Consider the following 19,586-nt stretch of genomic DNA (forward strand, 5'->3'; position numbering starts at 1 on the left):
TGGCAAACAATGCATTACCAGTTTATTTCTTCATTTCTTTATGTATATATATATATATACTAGTATATATGTATATATATATATATATATATATATATATATATATATATATATATATATATATATATATATATATATATATATAACATGCTCGACATGTTAAATAGATTGCTCCGAAACAATTTGAATGCTGGAATTGGCATTGCGCAGCCACCTCTCCGTCTCTCGCTAAATTGACTGAGCGCTTGGCGAAGTTGGAGTACTTTCTACTGTACGAATTCGAATGACAACATTTCAGGTTTCATTGACATGAAAACGGATTCAACTGATCGAAAATGAATTTGATCGACGAAGCGGCCGTGTGTAGCCGAAACCCTAAAAATTGAATGATCGCAATATCAAGTTGACTGGCGAATTGACGAAATAGACAGCAGAAAACCCATTATATTAATAATACATATGTTACATCTTCATCAACTTTCTCTAAAAACTTGCCACTCATGTGATACTTCATACACGCACTCGTAACATTCAAAGCACAGTAAGGTCGTCATACACGCCACATTCACAACCTTTATGATGCTGATATTATGACATTTGGCACTTTGATGTTTATGGCTATTTATGCTTATATAAAACCCGATGTCACGCCTCTGAATGCGTGTCCGTGATATCCACGAAGGCTGAGAATGCTTGCACGTTCACGAAATCATTTGCATGTTCAGCTGCATTTAACTCATGCTAGCTACCGAGAAGGTCATAATTCCGGCATTCAGCGTTCGCATGAATAGAAACTGATAGATAAAATGGCGATTGAGTCAAGACGAATTTGCCGAGAAGTGTGTAAAAATTGGCGATACCTTGTCTGTGTCACCGTACCCATTGTATTCTGCCCAATCGCGATAATATTCAACAATCAGGTAAGTTGATATTGTGATCATATTGTCCCCTTTTCTTAGATGTTTTACTCACGTATGTTAACTCGCCGAACATTGATTACAGCACACATTGTTTGTTTTTCTTCTCTCCTTTGACATTTTATTGGACGATTAACATAACTGATCAAAGTGATACAGAAGACAAAAAAAAGAAAAAGAAAAAAGAAACGTGTTTGATACAAAGCTTGTGAACATTACGTTTGTGACCCGCTGCAACAAAAGGATCCGAAAGTTGGGGGAGGACAATTTTCTAAAAATGACATGACATTATTCCCTTGCTCTTCCACTTTGATGTCATATATAACATGACTCATAAAAGTACTCGGTTGCGGAGATATCGATGATTTTATTAGCGCATGTCGAGTGGTTTACGAAATCATCGTTTCGAGAAAACCGTTTTCAAAGTTTTCCTTCTGACGCTATCATGATTAAGGGGAAGCAAGACAATTTTCCCCTTTTGACAATAGAAGGTACGCTCCTATAGCAACCTCCGAGATGTTCATTCAAGCTTAGCGCCAAAAAGGCGACCTTATTTTCTTGTCCTTTTTCAATTTTTTGATATTTTCTGTTTTCTTATTGACTCCAAGATAAGATAAATACAGTCGACATCGTTTTAGTCGAAATAAAAAGAAGATTGACGTAAGTTAAAGTAAAATCATACCCCGACTGGATATGAACATGTGATAAATAAGCTATTTTGTAAGTCGACATTCACTTATTATCTCCCGTTCCTTTGGATTTTACTGTAAAGCGAGATTGAGAGTATGCAAAGCAGACGCTCAAGCACTTTAACCGTCTTAAGTTACTTAACATTAAATGATATTATTATCAGCTTAAAATCAGTGATAACGCTAAATAAGATTATGCATATTAAATCTAATGGGTATATGCGAATGCATGTATATTATGTAATGTATATTTGATGTCATAGGGCCACTTGCCTCTGTGCACTGTGTAGACTCTATTATAATAATCTCCTCGGGGAATATCACCGGACGTGATCATGAATATCATTCTCTTTATTTACCAGTGAAAAATGCTTCTATAAGTGCAATATAACTTAGTCAATTGTCCAGACTGGAATAAAGAAGTGAGGATGATCGGGGAAGAGGAAATAGCAATGATTATAATCAATAGAAATATCCCCCCCCCAAAAAAAAAAAAAAAAAAAAAATGAATAAAACACTGCTGGTGCATTTAGGGCAATCATTTATTTTCATGCTGCAGATCTAGAGACATTTTCTAGAACGTTGACACTCACTTTGGAATTTTGTTTCTCTTTTTACGTCATGATCGTGGTGGCGTATTCAATTGCGACTTAGCGCTCATTTCAATTCAAGTTCATAAACTGATCAATATGTCCTATACAGAGTATTACCAAAAACTACTTATAAAGAAAAAATGTCATTGCGATTGCTAACTATGTTGGAACAGACTGGATACATGGCCTACTCGATCTCGGTGATGGCGATCTACTGGATGACCGAATGTATTCCGCTGGCCGCCACCGCCTGTCTTCCATTCGTTCTCTTTCCCCTCTTCGGTATCATGAAGGGAAGTATTGTGTGCACCAAATACCTGAGCGACACCAATGCCCTCTTCGTTGGCAGCCTCATTGCCGCGATCGCAGTCGAGCGATGGAATCTGCACAAGCGTATTTCCCTGCGACTACTCCTGCTGGTCGGGACAAAGCCGAGATGGTGTGTATGATAGTTTTGTCATATTTTATATCACATTCATCTGTGCGCTTATCTTTAAGTGATTGCATATTCTGTAATCTGATTGGTCAATCTGCCGCGTGATATTCCCGTATTTCGTAAATGAGGTCATTGCCCCCGTTGGATATTTGTGTTTTGCATTGTGCCTTCATTCAGTGGGCATATAAACCGTTTCTATAATGCTATTTACAATTCATGGATGTTTCTCATTTCCTACAGCAATGTGTAACAAAGCATTTCATTATACCTGCTCCCTCCGATGAAGTTCCTTAGTTAAACATTTACTTAAGTTGCTATGAGGTATGTAATAGGGCAAGCATCCGGCAAGTTTTGTGGCTGCTAGGGCCAACTTTCGTGAACAAAGCATGCATGGAGTTTGAACTCATTACTGGAACGGTCTGTTCACAATCTGGATGAGAATGTGTATATCAGGACACCAGTAGGCCCACGTCATCATGTCGATGCTGGAACTACTTGAGCAGGATACACTACAGAATTCATCTAGATCTAGATCTACAAACCAAAAGATGGAATCGTTAACCCCTGCTTGTTCTCAAGAAATACGGGAACGTGGCTATGGTTTGGTGCCATATATTCTAGTCGGCCTTTGGCCTAATGGAATATGGCACCATGTGTTTAATACCCTTCCTCTATTATACTCTAGGTGTTGAACTAAACTAATCAAATTTTAAAATTGTGTAATGACGTGTTAGGAGACCGAGATCAATGTCTATAGCATTCTACGGAAGCAACTATACCAAGGACAGCATCTCCCAGGTATAAATATTTATGCTGACAGTGGTTTATTTATAAGTTGGTGCGAGTTAAACTCATTTGAATCTTCAATTCCGTATACGGCAGGTTGGTGTTAGGTTTCATGGCGACCACGGCGTTTCTCTCCATGTGGTTGTGCAACGCGGCAACGACGTCGATGATGATTCCCATTGCGCAGGGCGTCCTCGAGCAAATCAGGGAAGCCGCCGGTTCAGCAGACGATCCCAACCATGATCACGAGAAGACAGAGGAACAGGTATAACAAAGAGGAGTGATACCAAACGTAAAATGAAATGATTTTATGGACTCTGAATCTTTAGGTTTACGGTTCGAGTCCAATTGAGCAGCAGCTGTTTATAGCTCCTCTTTCAGCAAGGCACTTCATGCTCACTACTAGACGTATAGCCCGAACAGATGCTTGTTTACATTATGAAAACACTTTATTAAAGCATATAGAGTATTACTGCTTCGACGGTAGACACAAAACATATGCATCTTAAACATCTGAATATAGCACGTACAATGCTAAGCACAATTGTATAAAAAAAGTATTGTCTTCAAAAAAGGAAAGTAAAATGGGCGGCCTTTGGAAATGTGCAAAGTACATGTACATCTAATCAGGCCTACATCTCGATTCTTCGGGACTGAAAAAGCCACCATAAAGCTTTATTTCGGAGGAGCAATAACGATTTGATGCAATTTGATATGCTTGCTATCTTTATTTGTCTGTCAATCACTTTTCCTCGTATTAAAAACGACAGAAAACGAATGAAAAGGCGAACAATGAGATACCCCTGACCAGCATCCATCACCGCAGAGACAACAGGTAAATTTCTACTCTGTCGGTCGAGCATTTTTAACAAAAACTGCCTGATTTTAACTTAGTATTCATTTTTACTTTTTGATGAAATTCTAATTATCGTTGTGTCTGTTCACATGGTTCTTTACGCTTCTCGCGAAAGCGTTTCGACCTGTCGTGTAACTCATCTATCAAGTTCAAGTTCGAATTTATTCGTTTTTCCACAATAAAATCATACAGACATAAATCTCACTTTCTTGAGTGACAGAAACAATGTATGTAAATTCGTACAAAGAAACCAACAATAATGAGAAAAACTAATAGTATCAATACATTGCAATTGTTGCAGAAGTAACGAAAATGAAAGAATTGTCAATATGCACTGTGTGAAAAAAACGGAGGGACCCACTAAAAAGACAATGCTTGTAGAGTGTGGGCCCCTCTTGTATTAAAAACTCGATGCAAAATTTGACTAAATATAGCAACAAAGCAGCACGAAAAGTTTGGCATAAAAAGTTTAGCAGCCCACTAAGAGACAGACGGACAAACAGTTACACACAAACAGTTACACACAAGACAAACGAAATAATGAGCATGAGACAAGACTGGGACAGCAAGAAGACTACTTATAGGGAAGAAAACTGACTTGACGACACGACAGGAAACAAGACTACGGCGCGACGAAGAGGTAACAAAATAGACAGGAGTAAGCAACAGTAAGCAACAGAGACAACGATCCTCGGAGGTTAGAGGAAGAAAGAGAAGAAGAAGAAAAGAAGAATATACAACAAACCCTTCAACTGCGAGGTATAAGTTAAAGAAGATCTTATCATAATCAAAGCTAAGGCAAAAGTAACAATAATGAAAAAAAAAAACGGCAATAAAGATTTTACGGACGGGAAACAAAATAAGCCTATGAACTAATCTGATTCAGGGGGTCGTCATAGGATTGCAAAAGAAAAAACTTCAATCTCCTTTTAAAGGAGTATATAGAAGGAGCAGATTTTATATCGTGGTTCAGGGAATTCCAATAATTAGGTCCAGTGTAAATAAGTGTATTCTTTGCTAGAATCGTTCGAAAACGTGGTAAATGAAACTCGTTAGAGCGTCGGGTGGGGTAATTATGGAATGATTGATTTTTTTGGAACATAGAACCAAAGATAGGTGGCAGTAAACTGTTATCATACATATACATAAATTGGCCTAAGTTGTATAAAAATAATTCGTTAATTTTTAGTAGCTTATTACAGTTAAACAATACATTTGTATGTGAACGAGTGGGAGAATTGGAAATGATACGGAGGGCTTTCTTTTGCAATAATAACACTCTATTCAGCAGCGTCTGATGTGTATTGCCCCAAGCTAAAATTCCATAATGAAGGTAAGGGGGTATCAAAGAGGAGTATAACACAAGTAATGTCTTTTCAGGAATATAAAATTTTAGTCTGTTCATAACACCTATATTTCGAGAGATGATTTTGCAAATATGATCAATATGTATTTTCCAAGAAAGTTTATTATCTACAAAAATACCAAGAAATTTGAAATATGACACACTTTCTAAATTACAATCATCCAGAACTATTTCTGAATTCAAAGAATCAACAGGATTGCTGAAAAGCATATATTTTGTTTTTTGAACATTCAATGACAACTTGTTAGCTCTGACCCAGTTGGTCACTTTTTTCAATTCTGTATTAGCTTGTTGAACAAGAACATCGATATCGTTATGGGCAAGAAAAACACTGGTGTCATCAGCATAGTGTATAAAGGAAAGTACCTCTGAAACAGAGGAAAAATCATTGATATATTATATTATGAATAGCAGCGGCCCTAAAAGACTTCCCTGTGGAACACCACACTTTACATCTCTTATAACTGAATTATTATCTTTAATTGAAGTTTAACAAACTGTTTTCTGTCAGCTAAATAAGTCTTGAACCACTCCAAGGCCTTCCCACGTATTCCGTAGTGCGATAACTTGTGGAGTAAAATGTTGTGATTACTTGTATCGAAGGCCTTGGAGAAGTCAAAGAATATACTAATTAAATGAGAATGATTGTCAGTTGCATTAACGACTTTATCAATAAAATGAAGAACTGCATGGATGGTACTATGTTTTTCTCGGAAACCAAACTGGGAATTTGTGAATATTTTGTGCACATTTAAAAATTTGGTAATTCTGGTGTATATTATTTTTTCTAAAACTTTCGATAATGAAGATAATAAAGAGATTGGACGATAATTACTGACATCCAGATTATTACCTTTTTTAAATATTGGAATTACTTTAGCCAATTTCAGTTTATCAGGAAACATACCATTAGAAATTGACAGATTAAAAATGTGAGCCAAGGGATCTGCGACTGATGATATAACACCCTTAAGAATACAATTATCTATATTATCATAACCGGAGCTACGTTTGTTTTTTAAAGAGGATACAATATCGATAATCTCATATCTATTTGTTGGAGTTAAAAAAATAGAGTTGGGGTTACACTGACCTAAGAATTCAGTAAAATTCTGTTCTGTAGCCGGAATACCATGAGCAAGCGTTTCACCTATTTTTGAAAAATAAGAATTAAAAACATTTGCAATACCAACAGGGTCATCAATTATTTCATCATCCTACTTTATTTCATCTATTTCTGCTTTTTTGTTCGGAATATTCATTGCCTGCTTTAAAACTTTCCAGGTATTTTTAATATCAAACTTAAATTTCAACAACTGCTGAGAATAATACCTTTTCTTTTCCAAACGTAAAATCCTAGTTAATGTGTTTTTATATAATGTATATTTGTTCTTTGATCGTTCAGTTTTTTCCATTTTATATTTATAATACAATCAATTTTTTCTATTAATTGAACGAAGAATTGATTTTGAAATCCACGGTAACCTAGGCGTCTTTTTATAATCCATTTTAGTTTTTTGCTTTGGAATAATATCATCCAAAAGAGAATTAAATATTTCCATAAAATTATCAAAAGACAGATTAACTTCATCATTTTCATAAACTCGTGACCAATCAGCATTATCAAGAGCGGCATCAAAACTGGCTAACTTTTCACATGAGACTCTACGTTTGCATAAAGGAGCCGAAGGTTTAGCATCATTAGCCAAAGTTTTCAAAGTAAAATGAGTCATGATTGGGAAATGGTCGGTCACATCTGAGAGAATAAAAGAATCGGGAAGAGATAAGATATTGCAAAACAGATTGTCAATTAAAGTAGCTGAGTGATCCGTGACGCGAGTCGGTTTAGTAATGAGTGGCAAAAAGGATGAAGACAAAAATGTCTCAAGAAACTCGCTTGAGATATAATCATTTCCAGATTTCAGCAAATCAATATTATAATCACCAAGTAGAAAGCAATCCTTATTTCTAAAAACTGGGGTTTTTACCAGGTCTGAAAGATATGTCACAAAATCTAAAGTATTCGAATTAGGAGGCCTGTATATTATACCCAATAACACATTCCTACATCCTGGGATAGAAATTTCTACAAAAAGAGATTCAACAGTGTTGTCCATTCTACAAATGTCGTTGTGAACAATACATTTGTAAATACTTGATACATAAAATGCAACACCGCCTCCACTTCTGTCCGATCTATTACTGACATACATATTGTATCCGTCGATTGCAAAGGAATCTTCCGTAGTGGAAGTCCACCAGGTTTCGCTAAGTCCAATGATAGAGAGTGATTGGCTAGCATCGGATTCTAATAAAATTTTTAACTCATCAAAATGTTTATTCAGACTTCTTATGTTGAAATGCAACAGGGAAAACGTGTCTTTAGAGAAATTAAAATACATATCTTTGAATTGATTAACTGTTATGTAATTACATGACGTGTTCAGATTTAAATCATTACTAAAATCATAAGGTAGTTCATTTACTGCTGAATTAAGATTATCGGCAACGAAGTTGTCATAAGGAGTTGCTTGTGTTACTGGTGCCTCATCAACTGAGTCAGATTCGGATGTTGTGAGCCTATACAATTAAAAAAAAATCATCATTTGGCACGGAATGAAAGGGTGCATTCGAGAGATCAGCCATAACGAAAGATGAAATTGTCTAAGATATGAACCTGCATAAACAGTAGCGTTGTAATGAAGGAATGCCAGGTTATTATGCAATGAGAGAATAGCCAGCAGACACGGCAGACGGAATGTGACAAGGCGCGGGAAATAATCGATGCAAATAGCAGTGTGCATGGGTTGCGTAAAGACTTTAGTAGATAGAGGATCGTTGCGAAGGAAGGGAACTGGGAGTAAAAGAATGCAGAATGAATTGGGCTAGAAGGGTCAATAACGATGAGAGAGAAGAACAAGGAACACACACAACAGGTGAACGAAGATACAACGAGTGTCTCGGTGGGCTTCCAAAATAAAATAAAAAAACATGCATACACAAGATGATCGGCGGGGAGTATAGACGAAGAAGGAATGCACATGATCTTACCAGCAGAGAGCATTGCCCTACCGCTGCAATAATACAAAAAATCCGCCTCAGAAAGTACATGATACGCTATGCTACAGAAAGCATCGGTGCACATCTTCCTGCCAGCCACCACCATACACCGTTTAGAATTTGGCAGACAGGAAGGGGAAAAAAAAAGTAAAATGAAAATCTAAATCAAAAGAAAATGCAAAGGGAATTTGAATTATCTAAATTTCAATAAGTAACAGATTTTATGTAGGAATATACTTAAAGGCAAATACATGAGTACTGCTAATACAATATGATCTCATATTGTTTGAATCGGCTGAGTAAGTGTTATGTGAATATCGATACTTTTTTGTTTGATTAACAAAATGGTAAGATAAAATGCAGTGCAAAGAAGGACAAGGAAGGACGGTGCCCTTTACAAATGATTACCACTTCATTTGGGTTTCTGCTTTCATTTGACATGCAACATCAGTTTCCAGATTATGTTTCAAAATATTAACAGTTATGATTACTCGTCTGTGGGATTGCTGTTGGCTTTGTGTGAAAGACCATGTATCCGACATTTTGTGTTCTTTGCACATTTCAGCGGATGCGAAATCGAGTTAGATGATCCGGCCGTTGTTGTCCATAGGGACGAACGGCCGAGTAATGATCCTGGCTACGAAACCGGGTCGGAAAATCCTCCCGCGATTAACGGCACTCAAACGTCTCCCGACCCCGACGCCGCAGACGGTCGGCCAAGGGCATTCAGCAATCGCGGTTACGAAGCCGCACCAGGAGATCAGACCGATGTCATCGAAGGAGTACCGAACCGATCTGAGACAGGTGCGGAAAGGGGAGAACCGAAAAGCGACAACGACCATTTAAGCAGGGCCGTAATCCTGTGCATCCCATTCGCTGCGAATATCGGCGGCACAGCGACACTCATCGGCACGAGCGCCAACTTGGTTCTCAGCTCACAGGTAGAAAGGTAGGCCTTGTATACCTGGAAGAGAATAATATATTCTTGTCCCCCCGGAAAAATGCGACACCACGTGTGACATTCAGTAGTAGCTTTTTGGGGGTTTTTTGGGGGGGGAGGGGGTTGTAAAGGATTTCCGCATCATGATAATTGAGTGTTAAACTTTTTAAATCTAAGGTCCATTTTCCTTTTATGGACTCCCTTAAAAAGACTTTCATAATAGTTTGAACACTTTTCTCTCGTATCCATCACTTCGTTTGAAAGCCACTTTTACACACACACGCACATATATATATATATATACATATATATATATATCCATATCTCTCTCTCTATAACCCAATATACACACACAATATATATATATATATATATATATATATATATATATATATATATATATATATATATATATATATATATATATATATATAAAGATAGAGAGAGAGAGAGAGGGAGAGAGAGAGGAGAGAGAGAGAGAGTAGAAATATGCATACAAGTATTTTAGATACATAAATTGCGTATGAATATGCATATAGTATGTGTGTGTTTATGTGTTCATAAACAATTTATCATCCATGACAACGATGACATAATATTATCTTTATGTCATAATCACCTCCTGTAAAAGTTGTGTCATAAGATTAATGTTAACAGACCTGTATTTCTTTTATTATTGTCAACCACTTTTGGACTGCATTCCTCGGCAGTCTGTACGGCTCGCAGGCAGGGCTGAACTTCGGAACGTGGCTGGCATACGCCCTCCCCGGGGTGCTCGTCAGTCTCTTACTCTGCTGGGTCTGGATAGAAGTCATATATCTCGACTGTTTGTGAGTAAATACCGCAAAATCACCTTCTGCTTACAGACATCGACTTCCTGAAATATAGAATACAGTAGATTGAAAGCAATGACATAAAAATGGTAGTGATAGGCGACGCAGGTGACGATGTCACTGAAATCCATTACTCTGTGCATACATAACTAGTGAAAAAAAAAAAACTAAATAATTGTTATCTGTGACAAGGGCATGGTGTATTCCTAGTACAGTCATCTTGTCTAGGTTAAACCCCTTACTATACGGTACTTTTTTTTTCAGAATACATCAGTAGATGGCCACGTTGTGCTGCTTTTTTCTTCTTCTTCGAAATATTCGCTTTCTTAATGTATTATAATTGATTTATACACTGTAGTGAATTGTAATCAACATTCTAACGAACCCCCAACAAAGGCATACACATACTTTGTATTATCTAAAAAGTAAAACCTCTGGCGGTGATGCCATGATAGATAACACCTTTTATAACCAGAACTCAGTGTAGGACGTTTTGTCTCTTTTTCTCTTTTGCCGTTAAACTTTTTACAATGTTTATACCACAAGGTATAATACTATACCAATTGACGGTACATTTTTACGATTGTAATAGTTACGAGCACATAGCCCTAAACTGAAATCAAATCATCGTGCATTTAGGAGTTTCCGTTAGAATGACAAAGAATGACGACAACAGCAAAACAATGACAAAACAAACAATGCCTTCTATTCTATAGCAAACCCTGCTGCTATACTTATTCATTGCCACCACTTCCTCAGCCATTATTTCTACTACTACCACTACCACTACTACTACTATTACTACTGCTGCTAATATACTACTAAGTCTACAACAACAACAATAACAACAACAGCTACTACTACTACTACTTCTACTACTACTACTACTACTACTACTACTTCTACTACTACTACTTCTACTACTACTACTTCTACTTCTACTACTACTACTACTACTACTACTACTACTATTACTTCTACTACTACTTCTACTATACTACTACTTCTACTACTGCTACTACTACTACTTCTACTTCTACTACTACTACTACTACTACTACTACTTCTACTTCTACTACTACTACTACTACTACTACTACTTCTACTACTGCTACTACTACTACTTCTACTTCTGCTACTACTACTTCTACTACTACTACTACTACTACTTCTACTACTACTTTTACTATACTACTTCTACTACTTCTACTTCTATTTCTACTACTACTACTATATACTACTGCTACTACTTCTTCTACTACTACTACTACTACTTCTACTTCTACTACTACTACTACTACTACTTTTACTTCTACTACTACTACTACTTCTACTTCTACTACTACTTCTACTTCTACTTCTACTTCTACTTCTACTTCTACTTCTACTTCTACTTCTACTACTACTGCTACTACTACTACTACTACTACTACGTCTCCGTCTGCGTCTTCTGATAATAATGATAATGACATCATTATGATCATCGTCATCAATAGTCATAGTAAAGTAATGGTAATAATCATATCAACAATAATTGTCACTAGCACTAGTGCTACTATAGAACAACCACCACTACTACTATACTACCGGTGCAAGGTAATACTGCTACAAACGTACTACTACAACTATGCCATAGTATACTCTCCCTACTACTACATTTATTGCCGCTCCTGTCATAACAGGTAATATAACGACTATTACCATGAGTCTCACGGCATGCTCGCCTATTGTTCTGCCATAGGATACTTTGACGCACACCTTCATTTGCAGTCTTCTACTAAATGTTGACATATTTTGATAAGAATCAAAGTAAAGATAACTTTATGATATTTGACTCATGCTCACCAACTTACCACTTTATGGTAATAAAGATTATATCATTCATAAAGACAAGGGAGACACCACATGAAAATCATGCCTTCATGATGTGTAGACTCTACTTGCTTTTAACCCTGCAAAACCAGGGAATCATAAAAATGTGGATTTTGTTTCCCTTTGAGACCGGGCTAACGAAGATAATATGCAAGCATGATTCTCCATCGAATAAAAATGAATGGACGTGTATAATCTTGAAAATCTTCTGGAAGGAAACTTACAAATCAAAGGAATAAAGCCTTCGGCAATAGTGTATTAGTTAAAGCAAAGCTTAGAGTAACGTCTATAGACAGTATATTTCTTTAAACCTCTAAGGACCTCTACGTGAAATATGCAAATGACTTTTTTTATATAAACTTATCATAAAAGGTCGACATTGGTTTAAACAGCGTTAAAGCAGGATCGAATTATCATCAAAGTATTTGATTGATACGTCAATACCCGACATAAACAACCATCTGTCAAGGAAGGAAAACATCCTCTTTTTTAAAAGAACAAATATCCAGGATGCCCCCTTTCAGTGTGCTCACTGCTCACACTCTCCTCCCGATAAAAATTCTTCCACAGCGGCCTAAAAACAAGGAAGGTGACAAACACAGATAATGCTCGGGAGGATCGCATCAGAGCCGCCATCAAGACGTCCAGTGCTGCTCTTGGTCCAATGTCGTGAGTTTGCTGCTATGGTAACACATGTGTGTGTGTGTGTGTGTGTGTGTGTGTGTGTGTGTGTGTGTGTCTGTGTGTGTGTGTGTGTGTGTGTGTGTGTGTGTGTGTGTCTCTGTGTGTGTCTCTGTGTGTGTGTGTGTGTGTGTCTGTGTGTGTGTGCGTGTAAAGTTTGTTTGTTTGCCTGTTTTTTTTTAACTTAAGTTATGTGTTTGTTTTGATATTCAAAGTGGAGGTGTGTTTGTTATTTGTGATGGTGACGATGGTTTATTTTGTACGTGTGTGCTTGTGCGCGCGCGCAGTGTGTGTTTGCGTGTGATTATGAATGATTTCATTCTGGATTTGTATATTGTATTTTTTTTTTTTATGTACCTGCTCTTGTAAATGAGAATGAGTTGTATGATTCAATATTTCAAGGGATATATATGTTTGGTATCTGCAAATATTTTCTCATGAAGAAATTATCAGTAGGATTGATTCATAATTGAGTTATTTATTTTGAAGAGAGATTATTTGCAGTATAAATTGAAAAATGCATTTGTTTGTGTTTTGAATTATGTTTGTATTGTTTCTGTTCATGTTACACCTAAATGGGTTAATTAATGAATTATTGGTATGAAATCAATAAACATTAAGGAAAAACAAAAAGTGTGTGCAAGATTATGTGCAAGAGTGTGTACATGACACGGATTGTATGCGTGCGTATCACATGTGTAAACGTCGAGATTTGTGAAGTTATGGGTTTAAAACAGCGCATTAATGTCGTTACATTGACAAGCTTGTCAGCTGCTCTTCAATGAAATCGAAATTATAACGCGGGGATCAATAACCTGTTCAAATATTGTTCTTACCCCTGTATCGGTCGGCCAGAGGCACGCACGGTACTTAAAATGTGTATAATAGCAATAAAAGATACAAGTTGAGAGTCCAAAGACTGCACGAGTAACAGTACTTGTTCCTTCTCAAAATAATCGTGTTTCCCTGCCAAAACGCTTTTAGCAATATCTCCCCTCTTTTACCCCATCTTTAAATGACAGACCATATGAACTCGGAGTAGCCTCCAGAGAACGCTCGGAGAAGATACTTGGGTCTGTTTAGGAGGGAAATGATCTAACACGCCTCACTACGAGTGCCATGGTTTCATAGAATAGAAAATGACAGATACAACATAATATTATATTCTACGAAATGAACCTTTCCATCTTTAGTGGAGAAAAGTTAACATTTAAACTGAATGTTTGATGCCCTCTTAAACTTTGACGAGGATGTGACTTGAAATTGGAAAGTAATGATAATAACATCATCAACAGCGGCAAACCAAAGTAGAATAGTACTGATGACTTTGCATTGTCCTTTGCAAATTCAACATAGATTTGCGGAATTAGTGATCGTATGCCACTTTGTTGTTCTAATTCTCCTCTGGTTGACGAGGGATCCCAAGTTTGTCACTGGTTGGTCGGTAGCGTTTGGTAGCAGGTAAGTAGGCAAGGACAACAATCGTTTCACAGTGAAAATGTGACGTCTAATACCAATATAATGGTGCTCTAAGGAACACAATTGTGTAATATGCCAAATGTAATTTTGTACTATATTATGTATACCTTTTGAATGGAAATAAGAGAAATTGAATTCTAAATAAGTACCGATATTCATTACTTCCACTTCCAGTTCATCTGAATTAGAGCTCTCATACCTGATACCGTAGTTATATCCATTTAATCTTAGATTATAGTTTCCTTGCTTTTACTAACAAACTGTCGTTATTTAGAGATCATTTGGTCAAAAATGCCTAGTGCCCATATAACACGCTACTGATACCACCGCCTTCTCTCTATTTATATACTGGTATTTCATTTTCATGGTTTGAATTTGCTCTGGATCATAAACTGCAAAGTTGTTGACCATCCGGCACATCTCAAGAAAACTTATATAGCAATCCTCTGGTTTGTCGTGAATGATTTATCGATTTCTTCTTTTGCGCGTGCGCGTGCGCGCGTGTGTGTATTTGTGGGTTTTTTGTGTGTGGGTGTATCTGCGTGAAGGAAGAATGCACAAGACTTGGTTGCATTCATGATGCTGCATGTGTATTATTTTTTTCTTGGAAAATTATCTTTTTAGCTACGTCACCGATGCGACTTGCGCCGTTCTCGTCGCCCTTCTGTTCTTCATGTGGCCCTCCAGAGCTCCCTACTTCTGCACCAAGAAACGACGACATGGTAACTTTCATTTCTACATCACTCATTAACGTGTGACACATTTCTATAGAAGTGCAATTTATACAATGAAGATGCTCACAGGCTCGAGTGTGTTTGAGACAATGTAAACCATGAAATAAAATCACAACAAATTAGACTGGACCTTACAGTAATTATATAGCTATAGTCAGAAGATGTAAAGAAAAAAAGCACAAGAACAAACAAAAAAGAACAAAAAAGCTGCCAAATCGATTTTGTACACACAAGTGCGATGCTCCAACCCATGATCTGCCAAATAAGTGAGCATTTGAAGGAAAGCCTCATGGGTGCCTAGAGACGTGCATAGATTATGATGCCATTTTTGTCACCATCCGTATGGTATCCTATTCTCCAGACCCGAGCAAAGTACCAGAGAAAATCCCCCGTATTCTAACGTGGTCTGTCGTTCAGAAGAAAATGGCGTGGCATGTTTTGCTGCTCATCGGTGCTGGGTCAGCTTTGGCCGAAGCTTGCCAGGTGAGGATGTCCAGAGCTTCAACATACAGTCATATCCATATTCAAAGCACAATCCATTATGAATATTTGAATACCCATGAATATTTAGTGCACTTATCATGTGGTATGGCTCATCGGAATATTACGTCACATATAACACGATGAAAGAAAGCACACAATTAGAAAAAGAACAATGATACCGAATTGAAAATGACCTTTGAGTGTATTCATGGAAATTAAATGACATGTAGAAATGAACTCATTTGAGTTGTTACTGTTTGGAAAATGTACTTAAACTAGTTTTGTGTGAAGCGTCCGCCAAGAAAGCAATGAATAGGGACTACTTGTAGCAAGCAACCACGCTCTTTAGGGCTTTTATGTTTTGTTTTATCTTGTTTGTTTTATGTTGTTATTGTTGAGGAGATGGTACATAGAGGTACTAGTATAGTATATCTATCAGACTGCAAATGAAATGAATAGATAAAATGAACAAATAAATAAATGCTTGCAGGAAAATGGAGGGTAACACAATTACAGTGTATAGCTCCTTTAATCATTACGTACACATTCTCTTGTGTAGCATGATTGTGTAGAATTATGCAGGCTCTCATGCGCCGAGAGTATCAGTAATGATAGATACGGCGCATTACAAATGTACTTTATTATTATCACTATTATTATTATTATTAGTAGTAGTAGTAGTAGTAGTAGTAGTAGTATTATTATTATTATTATTATTATTATTATTACTATTATTATTATTATTATTATTATTATTATTATTATTATTAGTATTATTATTATTATTACTAGTATTATTATTATTATTATTATTATTATTATTATTATTATTATTATTATTATTATTATTATTATCATTATCGTATTCAAGGCTTAGCGTGTTAGAGTAATGCTTAGAGAAACGGTTTACAGTTTATAGAATTATATGAGCATGACAGTCAAAGGAGCCTTGTGGATTTTACCAGCTTGCAGGGGACACGTTTTTTTTTTTATATTTTATTGTCGATATTTGTGGTATATTTCAGCATATGTATGTATAAATGTCACATTAAATACGGCGGTCGGAATTAGTTAACATGCAGACCATCTTTTATCTTTTTCTTTTGATTTTCGCACAACGAAATTTCATGAGGAGATAGTTTTAATTTTTTTCAGTTTCTGGTTTAGCTTTCTTACTGTTTATTTTTTTTTTCGGCAAACATCAAACAGAGCAGCGTGAGTACTGCTAAAGATTTTCGAGAAAATAGTACAGACAAATTACTTTCGAATGAAATGAGCATTATCAGAACGAAGAAATTCGATCAGATAGGGGTAATGAACCACAATTCAATGCGATATAATTGAATTTCGATCTGGAATACCTTGTGATAAATTTTGGTCAGAAGAAAGACATCGATTTTTATAGAATTTAATTGATTGGAAAAAGCGTGATTCATCGTTTGTATTGATTCAAATTACAACGGAGGTTTTCTATGTATTTCTCTATGTATTAAACTTTGTGAATGATGTGTGACACATTGTGGAATGTTTCTACAGATAGATGGCGCTATATAAATGCTGTTTCTTCTTCTTCTTCTTCTTCTTCTTCTTCTTCTTCTTCTTCTTCTTCTTCTTCTTCTTCTTCATCATCATCATTATCATCATCATCACCATCATCTCTCAGGAATCGGGTTTATCAGCTTGGCTCGGAGACCAGTTCGCCGTCTTCGGCGATCTCTCTCCGGGAGCAGTGGCCCTAATCATTTCGATAATTGTGGCCATCTTCACCGAGGTCACCAGCAACGCTGCCGCAGCGACGGTGTTTCTTCCCATCATCGCCGAGATGGTAGGGATATATCCTTCTTTCTCGTCCACTCAAAGTTTGCGCCATATTTTAGTACAGATTTTGCAGACGACAGCTCCTTTTGTATAAAGATGATGCTTACGATAGTATGCTAGTGCTAATGCAAATGCTAAAGCAAATGCTAATGCTAATGCTTAACACATGCTTAGCATAACATAGTTGGACTTATGATGATGATTGTATTCATAATTAGAATAATTGTTAACAATAATAATGATAGTAATGATGCTTATGATAATGAAAGTAGTACCGAGAACCGTATCTATAATCGAAACAATCATAATGATGGCAATGATAATAATAGCGATACAAGTTATTTAGGGCATCATAGAGAAAAAAAAAGATAGAAAAGACATCCCATTGCTTCTGAAATGACACCAGCGCCAGAAAGAGCAGGCGCCAGCATTGGTAAGCCTTCGATTTTTTAGCAGAATAGTTTCCTTATAATATCATCACAGTTCATAATATCATTGAAAATGTAAAAAATATTTGGCGGGATTGATTTGATTTCAATCGTTTTGATTTAAGGTGCTCGGAAAATGTAGTTTTACGAATGGGTATTTAGAAACAATTTCTTCAAACTAAAATGAAACTCCCGAACACTAACACTACATTCTTTTTTGCTTTTTTTTTTTTTTTTTTTTTGATTTCAGAGCACTGGTCTACATGTTAATCCTCTATATTTGATGCTCCCAGCGGCCACTGCGTGCTCTTTCGCATTCATACTTCCGGCAGCCACACCTCCAAATGCGATTGCCTTCGCCAGCGGGCAACTTCCAGCTCTTGATATGGTAAGTCAGTTTGACCATGAACTAAGCAATGGTTTGGAAGTGTAAGCTGAGATATCAATGCTTCTATCGCCAATTAGAATGAATATTTTTGTGGTCAAACTCTACATGAATAAATAAATCAAGAGGTATACAATACCGGTACTTTACAAGTAAATAAACCAATAATGTGTGATATACATCCCACACCTGTATAATTATATACATTTAATTTTTTCATATCATTCAAAGGTATATGGATTCATCGGGAAGTCATAACGATGTAAAAGGAATTTGAATCATGCTCCTGGATACATATCTCTCTTCTTTGTATTTCTCAAGACAAATCTATGTCTATTGTATGTTTGTATGTCCGTTTTTATCTGTCTGTCCGTCTGTATATATATAATTATATATACATGTATGTGTATGTGTGTGTGCGGTGCATCTGTCTGTCTGTCTGTCTGTCTCCCTACACATTCAAATAGTCACACACACTCACTAAATTGAAAGCACACGACCACAAAATCATAAAAAAAAGTGTCCTGTTTTGAATTCAACTGTTTTCATTCACATTATCATGTTATTATCCCTTTATAATTTTTCAGGCAAAGACGGGACTAGTCATGACCATCGCAGGCATCATACTTTCCAACATCAGTCTGCACACGCTGGGCGTCTGGATCTTTGATGTGAAATCTTTCCCGGACTGGGCAAGCAATAACACTGCCCAAGCATTGTAGTTTTTGGTCAAAGTAAAAAAACAAACAAACACACAAACAAGTAAACATAGGTAAATAATGTAAGGCTTTGCATTGTATACTGTATATTCCAATTTTGTGCTAAACAAAATTATTTATATTGCACAGTCTGGCAATGCTTCAGCCAGCACTATGTCACATATATTTTCCATCAAATACTTGAAGGAAAGTCCATCCTAATGTTATGTTGCATTGTATGAAAACAGAAAAATCAGAGAAGTAGATCACAGAAAATTCCAGGAAAAAAATCAGACACACACAAAAAAAGTTACAAACTGACAAAGTTCAGAAAGTAAGACAAATTGGAAACTCTGTGTGATGTAGGTTTTGAGCAGACTGATCTCTATTTGTTTTGTACTCAATATATCACTAATTTTCATTAGAATCTTATCTCAAATATTTTGGCACAGGCAGAACTTATCCGCTAAGACGGACATGCAAAACTGTTTTATTCTTATTATATACCAAGAACAGATGTAATTTTTTTCCC

General features: G+C 36.4%; 1 protein-coding gene across 1 annotated transcript; it reads left to right on the forward strand.

Moving 5' to 3' along the window:
- Positions 1–806: 806 nt before the first annotated feature.
- LOC140228759 (solute carrier family 13 member 2-like) lies at positions 807–19,078 on the forward strand. The gene is made up of 13 exons (XM_072309036.1): positions 807–920; positions 2,373–2,638; positions 3,518–3,686; positions 4,192–4,256; positions 9,269–9,652; positions 10,354–10,473; positions 12,919–13,017; positions 14,386–14,490; positions 15,133–15,230; positions 15,604–15,725; positions 17,389–17,550; positions 18,222–18,359; positions 18,944–19,078. Exons 1-13 carry the CDS (start codon positions 807–809, stop codon positions 19,076–19,078), a joined length of 1,977 nt encoding a protein of 658 aa, XP_072165137.1.
- The last annotated feature ends 508 nt before the right edge of the window (positions 19,079–19,586 follow it).

This window comes from Diadema setosum, chromosome 5, assembly GCF_964275005.1.
Source record: "Diadema setosum chromosome 5, eeDiaSeto1, whole genome shotgun sequence".
Lineage (NCBI taxonomy): Eukaryota > Metazoa > Echinodermata > Echinoidea > Diadematoida > Diadematidae > Diadema > Diadema setosum.

Coding starts and splice junctions, on each gene's coding strand:
- LOC140228759 (XM_072309036.1), top strand. CDS start 807: ATGGCGATTGAGTCAAGACGAATTTGCCGAGAAGTGTGTAAAAATTGG. Junction 4,257..9,268: donor CATCACCGCAGAGACAACAG/GTAAATTTCTAC, acceptor TGCACATTTCAG/CGGATGCGAAATCGAGTTAG. Junction 15,231..15,603: donor CACCAAGAAACGACGACATG/GTAACTTTCATT, acceptor CCTATTCTCCAG/ACCCGAGCAAAGTACCAGAG.